The sequence below is a fragment of the Centropristis striata genome, chromosome 11 (assembly GCF_030273125.1).
Source record: "Centropristis striata isolate RG_2023a ecotype Rhode Island chromosome 11, C.striata_1.0, whole genome shotgun sequence".
NCBI lineage: Eukaryota > Metazoa > Chordata > Actinopteri > Perciformes > Serranidae > Centropristis > Centropristis striata.
This window is the reverse complement of record NC_081527.1, coordinates 8,924,533-8,942,438: the sequence shown is the minus strand read 5'-3', so window position 1 is coordinate 8,942,438 and position 17,906 is coordinate 8,924,533. Positions and strand designations below refer to the sequence as shown.

The following is a 17,906-nucleotide window of genomic DNA, read 5'->3' as shown; positions in this document are numbered from 1 at the left end:
ACTGTAATCCCTTCTAATCTACACGGGGGCGCGCCCGCCAGGCACCGGCCCGCCTGATGGGCACGCTCTGCTGCGCGCTCCCGCCATCACTTCAGTCTTGCACTTTACCGTCCCGTCGAGTGATCCCAATCAGCCCGCAAGATGACCATCAACACCCTGGCTAAAGGAGGCTGGCACCGGGAGCAAATGACATGCTTTCGAAAGGTAAGATTGTATGATTCTGTCTCCTTTAGTTTGTAATTATAATGTGACATTTAATATCTATATATAACCCTGTGTGAATGCGAAAACACACAGGACCGGTGCAAGGAGGAGAATAAGTTATGAAAGGGTGGAATATGCAATAAGTGCATCGTTTTATATGAATTTCTGACTTATGTTGCCTGTTTTGACTGTTTTTCTACATTGACAATGTGTGCCTGCATGTATGTGTGTGTGTGTGTGTGTGTGTGTGTGTGTTTGTGTGTGTGTGTGCATATGTGTGTGTTCCCCTGACAGATGGAGAAAGTGATTGTGGCCATGCAGGACCCAGACATGGGCATGAAAATGAGAAACCAGAGGCTCCTCATCACTGTCATTCCACACGCCATGACAGGTGTGTGTGTGTGTGTGTGTGTGTGTGTGTGTGTCCCTTTATGTCAGTGTGCATAAGCATCTGTGTGTGGACATGCACGCTGCAGCTTGTGTTTGTCCCAGTGGTCATGCATAATGCAGCAGTGAATTTGGGAGAATACTGTGTGCTTTGCAGACTAGAGGGAGAAACTTTGTCCCCTTTTCTTGTCTCCTTTATGTCTGACTCTCTCCTTATTTTCTTCAGGCCGTGACATCATCGACTGGTTGATCCAGAAATACAATATGTGCGAGGAGGGTAAGTGTATTGATACATACAATTTGTGTTTATGTGATAGAGAGTATTTGCTGTGATTCTGCGTTTCCGTTTCCCTTTATTGTTGTGTGGCGTTGCCAGGATATGGTGTTTTCTCTCAAGCTGACATGGTAGTTGTATGTGTGTGTGTGTGTGTGTGTGTGTGTGTGTGTGTATACGTGTGTGTACGTGTGTGTGTGATGTGGGGGTTGCTGTTTTTGCTGTTTCCAGTAAACAGGAATGGGGTGTGCCCCAGAGGATCCAAGTTTGATTAACTCACCTGATGATCTGGGTTTGATTAGCGTCCCTGTGGAGGTTCTCACCTCAGGAGACTTTATGGTACCTGGAGTAAATTAGAGGTTGGAAAAAAAAAGTTAGCCCACTGGTCCCTTTTGCCTCAGTGCAGACTAAAGGAAGAAAGAGAGGAGCCAGTCAGCAAGAGAGGGAGAGTGGTAAGAGCTGATTAAAATGCATCGCACAGCTTTTTTTGGTAGCTGTCAGTCATAAAAGTAGGGCTCTTTAACAAATGAGGAGAGACTGAAGATTGATGACGCAGTTCATCACTGGGACAGAGCTTTGATTTGAGAGAGATTGCTGACAGGGTGCAGCTGTCTGATTAAAACAATATGACGAATTAGACCCAAAGTATGGTAATAATTGTGATGAGACAGCTCTTTCTTGTGCAGTCTAACTACGGCCTGGTGATAATTAAATATGCTACATTTTCATCTTTCAGTGGAATCACATTGTGATGAATCATATATTGAGATATCCTGATACACAGTTATGTAATCTCAAGTGATAATAAGAAGCATATAGAAACTCACATTTCTCAAAAAAATCTGATGTGCATACATGTTAATATAGTCAGCGTATACCTGGAAATATTATTTTATATATATATATATATATATATATATATATATATATATATAACATTTCTCTTTGTTTAAAACTAAAGTTCTTAACAAAATTTTTAAAAAATCACAAAAATAGGCTTTACCATGTAGTTAATTGAAATGAACAGAAAGAATGTTATATATATATATGTATATATATATATATATATATATATATATATATATATATATATATATATATATATATATATATATATATATATATATACACATAGATAGATAGATAGATAGATAGATAGATAGATATGTAGATATATAGATATTGGCCAGCCCTAAATCAAGCATTACACGAGGAAAAAAATGGATAATATGTTATTATTTTCTAACTTAGCATAGTTTGATATTATTCCATATGAATAAAAAGAGTTTTAAAGGGGCAGTTCACCCAAAAATCAAAAATACATATTTTCCCTCTTACTTGTAGTGCTATTTATCAATCTAGATTGTTTTGGTGTGAAAAAATATGTTGGTTTTTTTATTTTGGGGTGGACTGTCTCTTTAAAGGTGTGCAATTTTGAATAAAGAGCTGGTTGAAGTACAGTACTTTACAGCCCTGAAAATCCCCTAAATAAATAGAAAACCTGTGAGACAGTGCAGTGATAAGTATTGTGTGTGGTGTTTTAACAGAGGCTCTGCACCTCAGTGGCATGCTGGTGAAATACGGGTATATTTACCCTCTCAAGGAGCCCAGATCTCTAGTGTTAAGGCCTGATGAGTCACCCTACCGCTTCCAGGTAAGTCCCCCCATGCAGGATGTTCATTCTGGGTTCCTATTAAAACCCACCATCCGTCCTTTCAGTTTAAATGCTTTAACACTTCCACTTTTTACTAAGCCTTCACCTTCTCTCTATCTCTAGCCTTTCTCTCTCTCTCACTCCATTAGCCCACATTATAATCCCACATCCATCTGCTACTCTGTGCTGTCACTTTTTCACTATCAATCAAAAAAAATGTCACTTGTTTTTCTTAGACTCCTTACTTCTGGACTAGTACTCGGTGGCCTGCCTCAGAGCTGGACTATGGTAAGACAATGCTAAAAACAAACTGAAGTATTAAGAGCTGATCTCAGTAAAGTCCCCTTTTATATTGTATTTTTAAGGGAAAAAAACAATTTTATGCCAATCATCTCAGTATAAAATGTACAAACTATCGCTAATTCTAAGCAAGAAATCTTCCAAAAAATAAAACTAGTCAATAGAGGTGATTGATAAGCATTTACAGGAGCTTTGAGCAAACATAAAATCTTTTAGCCTCTATTTTTCATTTCTTTCATCTCTGCTTTTTTCCTTCTTAAATGTCATCAGCAATCTATTTGGCTAAAAAGAACATAAGGAAACAAGGAGAACTGATGGAATATGAAAAGGTGAGGAAAGTGTGTGTCCGTGTGTGTAAGTAAGGGAGAGAGAATGTGTGTGCGTTATGAATTATGCAGTAGTCTGGGGCTAACAGGCTTATGTCATTACATTTATAGATGTTAGTGCTCTTTTCTCTTTCTTTTCTTACTAATCCCATGTCCCTTTCACCCCTCTTTTTAGGAGAGGTACAGTGTGTTACACAAGAGGATAAACCATACCTGGGACTTTGTGGTGATGCAAGCCAGAGAGCAACTCAGGTACGCCCACACACACACACACACACACACACACACACACACACACACACATGCACCCGCAAACAAACACACAAACACCAACTTACAATATGATTTATGTTCAGAGCGTCCAAACAGAGGAGGAAGGCCGACCGCATTGTTCTAGAGTGTCAGGAGCAGGCGTACTGGCTCATCAACAGACCCCCGGTATGTTCACTGGTACTCTACTGGCTTACAGTACACTAAATACTTCACTACACTATACTACATTTGCAGTGTAATGTACTATACTAAACAATACTATATTATTATATACTAGACTCAAGTGCTCAAACTACTCTACTGAATTGGACTATACTATACTAAACAACACTACACTATACAATACAATACTATACTATACTATACAATACTATACTGTACTATACTATACTATACTATACTATACAACAATACACTACACTACCCTATACTATACAATACTGTACTGTACTATAATAAACACTACTACACTACAGTTCACTTTACTATCCTACATTATACAATACTGTACTTTACTACACAACAACTATACTGAACTATACTATACTATACTGTACTGTAATATACTATACTACATACCACTACATTACAGTACACTTAACTATACTATACTGTAATATACTATACTATAAAATAATGTACTATACCATACTGTATTGTACTATACTATAAAATACTGTACTATACTACACAACAATACGCTGCACGACACTATACTGTACTGTACTATACTACACTATACTACAATACTATACTGGCCTGTACTATACTATACTATACTATACTATACTACACACCACTACACTACAGTACACTTTACTATACTATACAATATTGTACTATACCACACAACACTACACGGCACTATATTTATATACTATACTGTACTAAACTATACTATACAATACAATACCGGCCTTTACTATACTATACTATACCATCCTATCCTATCCTTTACTATACAACACAACACTACACTACACTATCCTGTACTATACTATACTATACTATACTATACTATACTATACTATACTATACTATGGGTATTGTATGTGTAGTCTTCTCTATTGCTCTTCATCATTCAATATTATTTCATACTATACTGTACTGTACTATAATATATTGCCACCACTCCACTGTATTTTTCTACACTACACTTTATTACATTATACTTTATTATAGTCCACTGTTCTACACTACAATGTTTTCTATAGTGTTGGATTAGAATATATGTCATACTATATACTGTACTATAGTGTATTACTGTTCTTTATACATTGTGATTCTAAATCAATTCAACATAATCTTGTGTATTTTACTATACTCAACTAAACTGTTACTGTGCTATACGCTACTGTAGTCTATTATACTGTTATATACTACAGTATATTCCTCTTAAATGCACATTTTATTATACTAAACTATATACTATTTAGCTCCTCTCCACTACACCATACTATATTATTGCAATATACTAATGTATATTATAATACACTGCACTTTGTTATGCATTACACTACATTACTACACCATACTATAAAGGCACTATATAATACTGCACTCTGCTACTCCATACTATACTATATTATACTATGAGTTAGCATACCACACAACCATAGAAACACACTTTACCATATTTAAAACAGCCAGAAGTCCCGTTTATGTTCCCACACAGCCCCTTTTGCTTCCTACATGAAATATTCAACCCATCTGGTAAAAGCCTCAGCTGACAACAGGAGAAACAGAGAGAGAGAGAGAGAGAGAGAGACAGAGAGAGAGAGAGAGGGAGAGAGGGAGAGAGAAGAGAGAAAAAGAATAATCACCTTATTGCACTTTCTTTATGTTGCCTAAACATCACAGCAGTCCATTTGATTTTTAGACGGGGAGAGGAGGATTAGAAGGGGTGAAAAAAGAGGAAGAGATGGTGGGAAGAGTGGAGGTACTGTGGGGGAGAGAAGAAGAGGAGAGGGTGAAGCAGAGGACAGGGGTTTGGAGGAGGGACTCCATCTTGTATTGCCCTTATGAATTAGGGACGAGGACACGGAGAAAAAGAAAGGAACTGGAGAATAAACATCAAAGCCAGTGGAGTGGAAAGCTAAAGGAAGGATAAGTGCTCACTCACACGCATATTCTCATCACACACACACACACACACCAACAAACACAGTACACTTAGTTATTAGTGTGTGTTTGTGTGTGTATTTGTTTCCAGCCTGGGGCACATAATGTGTTGGACATGGGTCTGGAGAGACCAAATAACTTCAGCGCACGAGTAACACTGGTCAGTGACATCATCACATTTTTTAATTTCCTGTTTTTACTGTTTATTCTCTCTAACTGATACAGTTATGTTATAATCTAATATAATAATAACACATCTGCTACCTCCCTCTTCTTGTTTGTTTCATTGCTTTTCTCGTCCCTGTTGCTGGGATTGTTTCAAAGTAAGTGTCCAAGTGAGCTATGGGCAATATATTACACTATTTTTTAATAATTATACAGTCATGGAAAAAATGATTGGACCACCACTATTTTCTTGAATTTCTTGTTCATTTTAATGCCTGGTACAACTAAAGATACATTTGTTTGGACAAATATAATAACAACAAAAATAGCTCATAAGAGTTTAATTTAAGAGCTGATATCTATCCATTTTCCATGGTTTTCTTGATAATAACCAAAATCATTATCAAGAAAACAATGGAAAATGGCTAGATATCAGCTCTTAAATTAAACTCTATTTTTGTTGTTATTATGTTTGTCCAAACAAATGTACCTTTAGTTGTACCAGGCATTAAAATGAACAAGAAATTGAAGAAAAAGAAAAGAAGAATACTTTTTTTTCCATGACTGTATATATAAAACAGAGGTTAAGTACAATATTTGAGGCCATATATGACCTGATATCCATCTTTATTGTTTTACATGGAAATTATGGCAGATTCAGACAATCTCTCAAATTGCAGCAGCACAGAAGAATACCCATCTATGATGATAATTAAATATATATTATGTTATGACCAATATACAATCTCACACTGTGCATTCCTCATTCGTCATAGTGTATCCTGCTTTAATATTTAAAATGTAAAGCCATTGTTTGTATGGGTGAACACAGAGTATAGAGCTGGGGAAGCTGCGCTCTACTATTGATATGACTGTATAAATGCATAATGCAGTCATTGTGTGACGTAAAAAGAGCGACACTGTGTTTCTCTTCACAGAAATAGAACAGTGAATACTACAAAAATGAGGTAACCATCATTTTTTATTTAAACGACCAATAGATTAAGTGTATACTTTGCTTCTTTTGTGTGTCTTTACATGTGTATGTGTGATTTTTCACAGATTGATACCTGTAGAAGGGCCCTCGGAAGAAACCGTGTAAAGTCATCCATCTGCCTCGAAGGGTCAGTTTTGATGAACACGTGCACACACACACACACACGCACATGTTCACACAAACACAAGGACTAATGGACTTGCAGTCCTGGACTGCTTGAGCCGAACACTACGTCTCCAGCATGCACTCACACACACACACACACACACACACACACACATGCACATAAGGCTTAGTGCTCCCACTGTAAGAGCCACTAATGGATGCTTCCCGAGGCAAGTTGGAATTAGTGGCCATTAACTCTTATGATCTGCAGCACTAATACAATAATACTGTGTGCGTTTTTGTGTGTGCATGCCCCTGCATTTGTGTGTGTGTGTGTGTGTGTGTGTGTGTGTGTGTGTGCAGTTTTGTGAAATACAGCGAGCAGTACCAGAACCATGACCCCATTATGCAAGGCTGCCTTCCCAGTAACCCCTGGATCTCTGACGACACCGCACACTGGTCGATGAATTCAGAAATGTGAGGAAATACACACAGATATACACACATATTAGTCCAAAGAAAGTCAATAAGTTATCACAGGAGTTTACAGAGGTTGTGTTTGTGTTTCTCAAAAAAATCTGATGTGCATAAATGTTAACATAGTCATTGTATAGTTGGAAACATTATTATTGTTATATATAATTTCAGTTATGCTTTTTTTTTTTTACACTTAAGTCCTTAGCTAAATAGAAAAAAAAATCACAAAAATAGGCTTTAACATGTGGTTAATTGATATAAACTTTTTATGAAATGAATCTTGATATATACATATTTATATATATATATATATATATATATATATATACATACATATATACATACATACACAGAGGCGCATCTCAATAAATTAGAATATCATAGAAAAGTTTATTTATGTCAGTAATTCAATTCAAAAAGTGGAAATAACACATTATATAGATCCATTACACACAGAATGAAACATTTCATGTCTTAATTTATTTTATTTCTTCTAATTATTGATGATTATGGCTTACATTTAATGAAGACCTAAAATGATGTCTCAAAAAATTGAATATTACAAAAGACCATTTTTAAAAAGTATGTTTAATATGGAAATGTTGGCCTATATGGCCTATATGGACTCAATACGACTTGAACTACTGGAAATGGACTTTTCCATCACATTCTAATGTATTGAGATGCACCTGTATACACATAATAGTCCAAATAAAGTAATGTAGTTATCATAGGAGTTTACAGAGGATGTGTTTGTGTTTCTCAAAAAAATTGATGTGCATAAATGTTAATATAGTCATTGTATAGTTGGAAATATTATTCTTTTTCTACATAATTTCACTTGTGCTTTTTTTTTTTTTTTTTATGTTGTCGGTGTGTTTCTGTGAGCAGGGTACCTACACCGACACGTCTACGAGTGGAGCGTTGGAGCTTCAGCTTCATGGAGCTTCTAAATGACCAAATGGGGAGGCGGGAGTTCATGACCTACCTGGAGAAAGAGTTTAGTGGTAAGAAAGAATGACTGAAATATACATAGACAAAATATAAATGTTTAAGGGGGCATATTATGCTCATGCATGCTTGTAATTTAATTTTCTATCAGAACAACACGGGAATAACTGTAACCACATTGTAGCAACACTTCCTACCTATATGTAGTGTAGTTGTGACATCACAACCTAATAGAAGTTTTGACCACTCATTAACAGCACAGTTTCTTAATATGAACTGTGTGTATTTCTCTGAGCATTTTGATACTTTCACAATATTTAGATAGCATCTAGGCCTGCTTTATAATCATAAAAGACATACATGATCAAATCTTTATAACATTTGGTGATTACATTTTTGTTATGGAAAGAATCACTTTCTCTGTGAGACTTCAGAAAGCCAAATTTGAGGAAATCTGGGAGAAGTGGAGATTGTACATAGCCCCGAAATGCCCTTCTTTTGTTTAATATAATGTAACTTTCATTTTTTAATCTGGTCTACTACTTACTACTTGTTTTTGTCTATTACTAGATAAAAATCTGAAAATATGGATCACAATGCCAAATATCATAATGGTGATGACTGTGTAATGTGTTATTGAAATGTGATTCCAAATAAAGACAAAATGTATAAAAAAACAAAAACATTTGGTGATTAGGTTTGCTGATCCAACTTGGCTCAATGAATTTTGACACAAAATATCCCATATTTCGTCTTATTTTTATTCTAACAAACTTCTTTTATACAGTTTAAATCACTTTGTACAAGTTGTATCATGTTGAATAAGTTGTCAATGGAATGCTGCAGACTGATATTATCAATGGAGCAGCTTATCACATTAATAAAGAGGGAGAAATTAATTTGTTATCAAAAGAAAATCCTCTTAAAGCAGTTCTTATTATAACTCTTATTATCATTATACTTTATCTCCCCTAATGACATTTTCCAATCCCAGCTGTGAAAGATGGAAGAGTTGAGGTAGTGGAAAAGAAAATTAATTTCATGACACGGGGAGTTAAGAGGATGGAAAGAAGAGATAAGGCATAAAGCATAAAAGGGATCTGTTCATCCATGCAGACATATTAAATATTGCCCTGGGCCAAGGTTTTCCACCGAGGCCAGCCACGCTATAAAAAGTCTGTAATTGTTTGTCACACTTTCCTGCGTCATTGTTGTGTATTCACCTGCAACACCTCATTGTTTGTCTGTCTGCCAGCGGAGAACCTGTGTTTCTGGGTGGCCTGTGAGGAGATAAGGCATGGAGAAAGTTCCAGGATCATAGAGAAGGTGGAAGAAATCTACAAGTAAGCAAACAAGCACACAAACATGCAGAAATTAACACTTACTGTATATATGTACTGTCAGATAACCGCTACTCTAGAGCTGCATGACTCAAGTTAATTAGGACAACCACAGATTTAATTGTGCTAAGATGACAACCCGCTTAAATACTATTCAGTATGTACTGTACTTCTGTTTTTTGCTTGTTTTTTTTGTTGTTTATTTTCTGTAAAATTCTCTCCTTTTTATGTTTATATATGTCCTCTTTTACAACATACTTAACTTATATTGTCTTAGATTTAGTCATCTATTGATCATTATTATTATTATTATTATTATTTATTTATCTATCTATCTATCTATATACAGTACAGGCCAAAAGTTTGGACACACACCTTCTCATTCAATGCGTTTTTCTTTATTTTCATGACTATTTACATTGTAGATTCTCACTGAAGGCATCAAAACTATGAATGAACACATATGGAATTATGTACTTGACAAAAAAAAAAGTGAAATAACTGAAAACATGTCTTGTATTTTAGATTCCTCAAAGTAACCACCCTTTGCTTACTAGAATATAAGACATGTTTTCAGTTATTTCACACTTTTTTGTTAAGTACATAATTCCACATGTGTTCATTAATAGTTTTGATGAATTTACAATGTCAATAGTCATGAAAATAAAGGAAAAACATTGAATGAGAAGGTGTGTCCAAACTTTTGGCCTGTACTGTATTTATTTATTTTTTACTTTTTGGGGTGGGGATTCTGTTCTGAGTGTTCCTGTATGTCTGTGTTTTATTGTGAAAAAACTTAATAAACAAAGTTTAAAAAAAAAAATTAAAGATAACCGCTACTCTTCTTTGTGTGACTCAGAAACTTCCTGGCTCCAGGAGCGGCCCGTTGGGTCAACATCGACAGTAAGACGATGGATAAAACTCTCGATGGGATCAGACACCCGCATCGTTTTGTCATGGACGACGCACAAATGCACATCTACTTTCTCATGAAGAAGGTTTGACCTCTCACCCACTGTAGTTTGATTCTTGAAACTTTGGATGTGGATCTGGAAAGACAGGACACTTGTCATAAACGTTTCTTAATAGAACACATGAATGGTTATGTATGTTTTTGCCAAAAACCAAAGTTGCTCTAAATTTTAGGTAATTATTTATTTTCCAAGCCGTGCTGAGAAACATCTATCTCTGTGAGTTGATTCTGAAAAATCGGTGACAAGCAATCGGAGATCTGATACCCATTTTCGACCAAACCAGTTTCAAGGCCAGTTCGGAGCCAGTGCTCGTGCTGGTTCACAGTTGGTTCAACTTGCGAACCAGCTCTGAATCATTTTGCTTTTCCACAGGCTCTAGAGCAACATCATTACGTCACTGCTAACGTCTGTATATCGTCACCCTGTTAAAATAATCGTCTAACTAATTTTTTCCAGTTTTGCAGGAAACACAAAAAACTTCACCAAAAGTGAAGACTTAAGCAAGATATGGTAACACTTTATTTTGAAGGTGTCTACATAAGAGTCACACAAGCCTGTCAGAAACATGACATGACAAGTATCATGAGCATTAATGTTACTGACACATCCCATATCATGTTTATGACACGCTCATGTCACTCTTATGTAGACACCTTAGAGTAAAGTGTTACCAATATTAGTGTCAACAATAAAACACTGATAAACTAATTGTCAAAGAAGTGAAGATCTTAAAGGGGTAAAATCACATGATCTGATCAACTGAGGATGTAGGTGATTTTACTATAGGTGGCCGGCGTCATGAGGAGATGATTTAGGCAAAAAAAACAATTTTGACAAAAAATGACTTAGGTGATTATTTTAACAGTGTGAAGATATGTCTCCGTCGCCGCCCTCTCGGCAAGTATAACACTAACGGCAGACTACATGTCTCTACAACGCATCTGTGCTTTGGCTCTGGTCTTAAAGCCCTAAAAGTGACACAAAACTCAATTCAACAATGTTCTAAACTTTAAAGTTACACAGAAGAATATATTGGCAGTAACATAATTCTCCAGTCATGAGAATAGTTAGATAAGAAACAGGCACTGGAGGAAAGGAGGATGGTTCAAGGTTTGGTTCTCACAGATAAATTGTGCCAGGGAGTCAAACAGATACTACAAATAATGAGACAAGGTCAGATGACAAAGGCTAGGTTTCACAGAATGGGATTTAACAGATTCACAACACTAAAGCATCTGAAAGTACTTTTTCCTTCTCTCCCAGGCTTCTAGTGGTTTCTGCTGATTTCTATAGACTTGTGAAAAGTATTTAAATTGTGTTGTCCTTAACATGGACTATAAAATGTGTCCGACCTCACGTGGGGAATCTAGAGCAGATCCAAATACTTGCATTGATTGGATTTTATTCAATGACAGTCCAGTATGCAAAAACAGAGTCCAAGAGATAATCCAGACATGACAGGCAGATGACTTCAAAACCCAGGCAGGATTCAAAACAGAACAGAAACCTTCTTAAATCTCTCCAATATAAACTCAAACTAAACACTAGTGTCACTCACACAGATTTCAGGCAACATACAGTACAAACTGTGACGAAAACTGAAGAGACAGGGTTTAAATACTCAAACTGATTCGCACAAATGAGAGACAGGTGAACAGAGAAAAAGGTGGGAAAAGATCACACGCAGGAAGTACCAAATAAGGCCATGGGCGTGACTAAAACACATGGCTGTGTAAACAAAAATAGTTCAGAACTGTTATACTTGACAGGTAGGGGGAGACAACACTTATTGTCCAAGTGATAATTCTTACAAAATGTGCTATAGATTTTGTAAAAGTTACATTCTTGCCAAAATTGACTGTAGTCTGACCGGAGGTACTAGGCCTTATATATTTAGAAGATAAATGGCAGTTTTTCTTATGTTGGTGATGTTGTTCTGAAAAGAAAAGTCAAGCTCAAGAAAAACACCCACGCTGACTTTAGTGGGACTTTCCAAAGACAGTTTTTAACACCAGAATTTCACTTTCATCTTTGTGGCGCTGCAGGAAGTTATGGGACATTTATGTCTGTGATGCATTCAACCAGTGATTAAACTGGGTTAAGATCACCATGAGACAAGGATATATAACTGTCAACTGTGTAATTATGTGCAGGTGTGTTTTTGGCCTAGATGCAACATGTACAAACATAACAACTGCGGGCCCAGTATCGATCCCTGAGGGATGCCATGTTTGATGTCTATTCTATAAACGTGCTCTTTATTTGGTCCAAATATATATTTGTATTTGATAATATATGGTATTTTCTGTCTGTAACTTCTAGTAAGGGTCACTTAGTGTTGAAAGTGGTGGGGACATAAGGGCGCACATGACAAAACATTTTTTAAACTGTCTTTTTAAGATTAAGATTTCTTTTATTAGTCCCACAACGGGGAAATTTCAAGAATTACAGCAGCAAAGTGGATAGCAAAAAAAAACCCCAATAAATTGTAAACAGCAGTATAAACTAAAAATATAAGAGGTATGAGCAAAAAAAAAAAGAAGTAAAAAATATAAACTATTAACAATTTACAGTATAAATTAGTAGAAATATAAAAAATATTAACAATTTTATTTTAAAGGTCAGTGTAGAGAGAGGTAATATTTCTTGATCTTTTGAGAACAAATTATGCTTCTAAAAGGTAATGTGGACAAAATCAACCAATTCACAAAGTGGTCGGGACATGTCCCCAGCGTCTCCTGTGTAAATGACTCCCATGACTTGAGGTAGATACAGAATTTCCTCATTTGTCGCCCCAAAAAACTTTAAACCTTAAAATTGACAGTCATTAAAATGTATTTATGCTGTGTATTTATGTGGTGATATATATACATATATGTGTGTGTATGTGTGTGTGTGTGTGTGTGTATAGGACTCTTACCCAAGATATCTTAAGTCTGACCTTTACAAGAACATGCTGGCCAAAGGTATTGTCCCCCAGGAGACAAAGAAAAGGTAAAATTACACATTCATTGCCACTTTTACATTAACTTTACCGCATCATTCTCTAACATTGCACTTCTTCCTCTCAGTGTGTTCCCCTTCATGAGACGCCAGCGGCACTCCAGCCCCTCCCCTGCTCAGACTGCGACCCAGGTGACGGAGGAGGACGGGAAGGGGGCGGGGCAAGCAGGTACCAACTCTGCAGCCGGCTCCCATGCCTGATACGGGGCAATCTCAGTCACTCAAGGAGCTCTCCTCTCCGCTTTTTCTTTCAAGTCAAACTGCAGCAGCAACATTCACAGAGATAGGATTTCAACGTTAGAGCTTCCTCTCAGAGCGCAGGTGTTAATGCGTGCCTCAGCAGCATCACATCTTATTCCCAGTGCACAGGCAGTGAACAGCAAAAGGTTTAAGTGCTGCTGTTAGCGCCTTCACTGCCGCCTAGTCATCCTGCATCCCATCTCAGTCCAGAAAGTCAGTCCTGTTGTTCTTGATACTGATTCCTAATACTAAAAGTCTTCCTTTCTCCATCAAGAGCTTTAATATAGAGTCTGCTCTGTCTCTCATAAGCAGGTTTAGGCAAAATGATTGTTTAAAGAGATGTAAAATATGTATTTAGTCAGAACTTCGCCTCAGCATGTTTGTGATTATCGTACAGTTGTTGCTTGTTTTGTTCATTCCATGCCGGAGCTTCACATTGTCATGGTTGTCGCTGTTAATTTTGCTTGAGCATGTTTTCATCCTAATAAAATGTCACAACAGCATTCAGTGTTGTGTTGTGCTCTCAGCTCAGCATGCAGTGGTGAACTGTGAGTGTTTGGATCCGTGATCAGGCTTTTTCTTTCTTCTTCTTCCTTTGACATGTCCCGTTTATTTGTAGCCTTCGGGTCTATTTAAAGCACAAAGCCTTTATATGGTTTGTTTGAGCATTTCTGATGTGAACTCCTGATGTGAAGTCTATTCGACAGCTACTTCCAGAAGTTTAAAAACCAGCAGCTATTTGCAGAACACATTGGCAAAGGTCGACTTCCTACAGTGACATCTGTCTGCACTCTGCTCTTTCTCTTCCGCTACTGTCTCTGAACTTAGTAACTTCTTTTTTGCACCTTTTCCCTTCATCTAATAACCTTTCAGGTTTTACTTCCCTCCTTTGTGTCCCCTGGGAGCTGCAGCTTCTGCTGCTGGACTGGCTCCCTCTACTGGCTGTATGTGGTCAAAGTAACACAAGTATGCAGCCATGGAAAAAAAATATTAGACCACCCTTGTTTTCTTCAATTTCTCACCAAACAGCCCCAAGTGGCCTTTTGAGGAACTGCAGTTTTTGGCACTTCCATGCTGTCTTAATTTTTCAGCCCTGGAGGTTGCTGCTTGGTCAGGATGGATGTATCATGTTTCCTATAATCAAATTCTCAAGCTCCCCACATTATGTTGTTTTTTTTTTTTCAATGCTTAATATTTCGTTACTCATGAATTTAAGAGCTGATATCTAGACATTTTCCATGGTTTTCTTGATAATGATTTTGGTTATTATTATATTCTTGATAATAATTTGGGTTATTGTCAAGAAAACCATGGAAAATGTCTAGATATCAGCTCTTAAATTAAACTCTTATGAGCATTTTTTGTTGTAATCATTATATTCGTCCAAACAAATGTACCTTTAGTTATACCAGGCAAAAGAAAACAAGGATGGTCTAATATTTTCCACGCTGTATTTATATTTTTTTGAAACAACAGGATATAATTAATAATCACTGGACTGAAAAAAAGGTTTAGGAAAACAAATCCAAACTGTTTTTGCAAATTAATTATTTTATCCTTTTAATTATCTTGAAACCTACTGTTTTATTTATCTCGGGACGCCCGGAGGGATCCTGACCTGCAGGTTGGGAATCACTGCTGTAAATACATCACATAAATTCAAGGTCCACATGAATAATTATTGTTTATGCAGGACTAATAACATGCCACGGCTACTACAGAGCAACATTTTTTGAAGTGATACACATACATGTCAGGTTACTTATCATAAGCAGTAACTAAGTACATTTAGTTAAGTACTGTGATTAAGTACAATTTTGAGGTACTTGTACTTGAATATTTTGATTTTACGTAACTTTTTACTTCTAGATTTTTAGGCAAATATTGGACTTTTTACTCCACTACATTTAGCTGACAGCTTTAGTTACTTTTCAGGTAAATATTTGACGTGACATGTATAATCAATTTAAAGTGATTAGACAATTTTTAAATTAAATCTTATAATAGTATATAAAGCAATTAAATGAGCATTTTACAAAATTAAAACACTGTTTACATAAATGCACCAATACAAATAATCTAATAATATATTTAGAATATATAAAACGATCTGAGTGGGTCCATTCTGCATAACGAGTACTTTTACTTTTGATACTTTAAGTACATTTTGATGCTGATACTTTTGTACTTTTACATAAGTAAGTTTTGAATGCAGGACTTTTACTTGTAGTTGCGTAATTACTCCACCGCAGTGTTTTATTAGTACTTTTATTTAAGTAAGGGATCTGAAAACAGCTGTATTAAGAGCTAACTGAAGTCTTGTGTTAGACAAAAAAACCTGTTGGTCTTGCAAAAGATGCTTTTAAGTTGGGAAATGTAATGAAGCAGACAGTATTTTTAAGCTTGACTCATTCTAGGGATTAAAGTCAGTTTACTGCTTCGATTTTGAAAAACAAAGAGCAGTTAGGCTCGCCGCTGTGATCTGTAGCACTGATCTGTGTCAGCTTGGCGGGACCTGAGAGCCCATCAAATTTACTAATGGAGGTAAGCCACATATGGACACACAAGTAAGCATACTCAGGCACACACACACACACACACACACACGCACACACACACACACATACTGAGAAATGTGGATTTCAACACACCAAATAAGCACTTTCTATATTTCTGAGGATTATGATAATCCGCTTTCCTACATTGCCCCATCCACTCTCAGTGTGTGAGAGTGCCTGAGGAAAATAAATAAATAAATCACTGTGTAAAAAGAAAGAAAAAAAGAAGAAAAAATCAGGAAACCTTTTTCTTCATAATAGATTTATTTTTGGTAGGATAAATGCTGCTTTTGATTTTTTTAACAGATTGAAAAGTCGCTGTCCAGTACAAGGAAGTTAAATTATATTTAACATCGAACATAGCATTTATTCATCCTTACACACAGTGGTAAAATGCATTTTATAGCATATTCCTGCTTGAATGTGATTCACACTCTCTCACATAAGAAAAAAAATTCTGAAATGAAAGGAAGGCTATGCAAGTGACAGAAAGGTTCAATATAAACCTGTGCAAAAAAAACAACGAGAACATCACCACAGAATGGGACGCTTACAAATAGACAACACATATGTCTTAAATTAAATAAAAGTATGGAAAGTGCTCAGTTTTTCCACTGGTGCATGAGACAAAAACACACATTCACACACACTTAATCAACTGCATACAGCGCACTCATTCACAGAAAGGTACAGACAAGAGGAGGCACTGGACACGGTAATCTGAATATACATTCATTGTGCCCATTCGTACACATATGGGCTATGTACATTAAATAGAAGAATCAGCATTTTAATCATAAAAGTGCTTCAGAGTGGGTGTGGGGGAAAAGGAAACAACTGGTAAGGTTTTAGAAAGTAAACAGAGATGAGAAGAGAGTAGGCGGTAAAAGAAAAGGGCACCGAGTCATCCAGTTTCATTAAAAGCTGCAAGTTAACCTGCATGTGAACACATACAGCTTTACAGTACAGTGTATACCTGCTGAGATGTGGATTATGGGAAGGCATGATAAATGTGGTAAGCGGAATGAGCAGTTTTCTGGTTATAAATCACTCCTATTAGATGTTTTTTATTACTTTTCTGGAAGAATATATTTTGAAGATAAACAGCAAATGAAGAGCATAAAAGCTCACTATTTAAACTACCTGGCAGTTATTATAATAATAGTAGTTAAGCACATCTCAAATGGACCAAAGACGATTTTTCAAATTTTGGCAAGGCCTGTGCTGAAAATGAAAATACAAGAAGATACAAGTATGAGGAGTGTTTTACACAGGACTATAAATATAGTGTTCTTTATCAGCGGACTCAAGGATAGGCTGAATATAAAGATTTAAAAGAGCCCCACAAAGTGCTAATCCTTATAAATAGTTCAAACATTGATTTCCTAGCCTATATGTACATACACAATATGTACAAACGCCTGGTCATGAGGTCAAAGGTCCAGTGGTCTGCTACCTGAAGGTTTTGCTGTTCAGACCATAGACTGTATAAAAGAGGTAAAAGTAGCCTTAAATCTGCATTCTTTCTAATGGCCAGCAGGGGGCGACTTCACTGAT

General features: G+C 36.3%; 1 protein-coding gene across 1 annotated transcript; it reads left to right on the top strand.

Annotated features, from left to right (window-relative positions):
- The first annotated feature begins 106 nt into the window (after nt 1-106).
- Nucleotides 107-14,343, top strand: rgs11 (regulator of G protein signaling 11). Its single transcript, XM_059345424.1, has 17 exons — nt 107-204; nt 499-595; nt 818-868; nt 2,413-2,519; nt 2,756-2,807; nt 3,090-3,148; nt 3,321-3,397; nt 3,502-3,583; nt 5,631-5,699; nt 6,649-6,672; nt 6,767-6,828; nt 7,170-7,283; nt 8,175-8,290; nt 9,490-9,577; nt 10,434-10,572; nt 13,460-13,542; nt 13,620-14,343. Exons 1-17 carry the CDS (start codon nt 142-144, stop codon nt 13,750-13,752), a joined length of 1,416 nt encoding a protein of 471 aa, XP_059201407.1. The 5' UTR covers nt 107-141; the 3' UTR covers nt 13,753-14,343.
- Nucleotides 14,344-17,906: the final 3,563 nt, after the last annotated feature.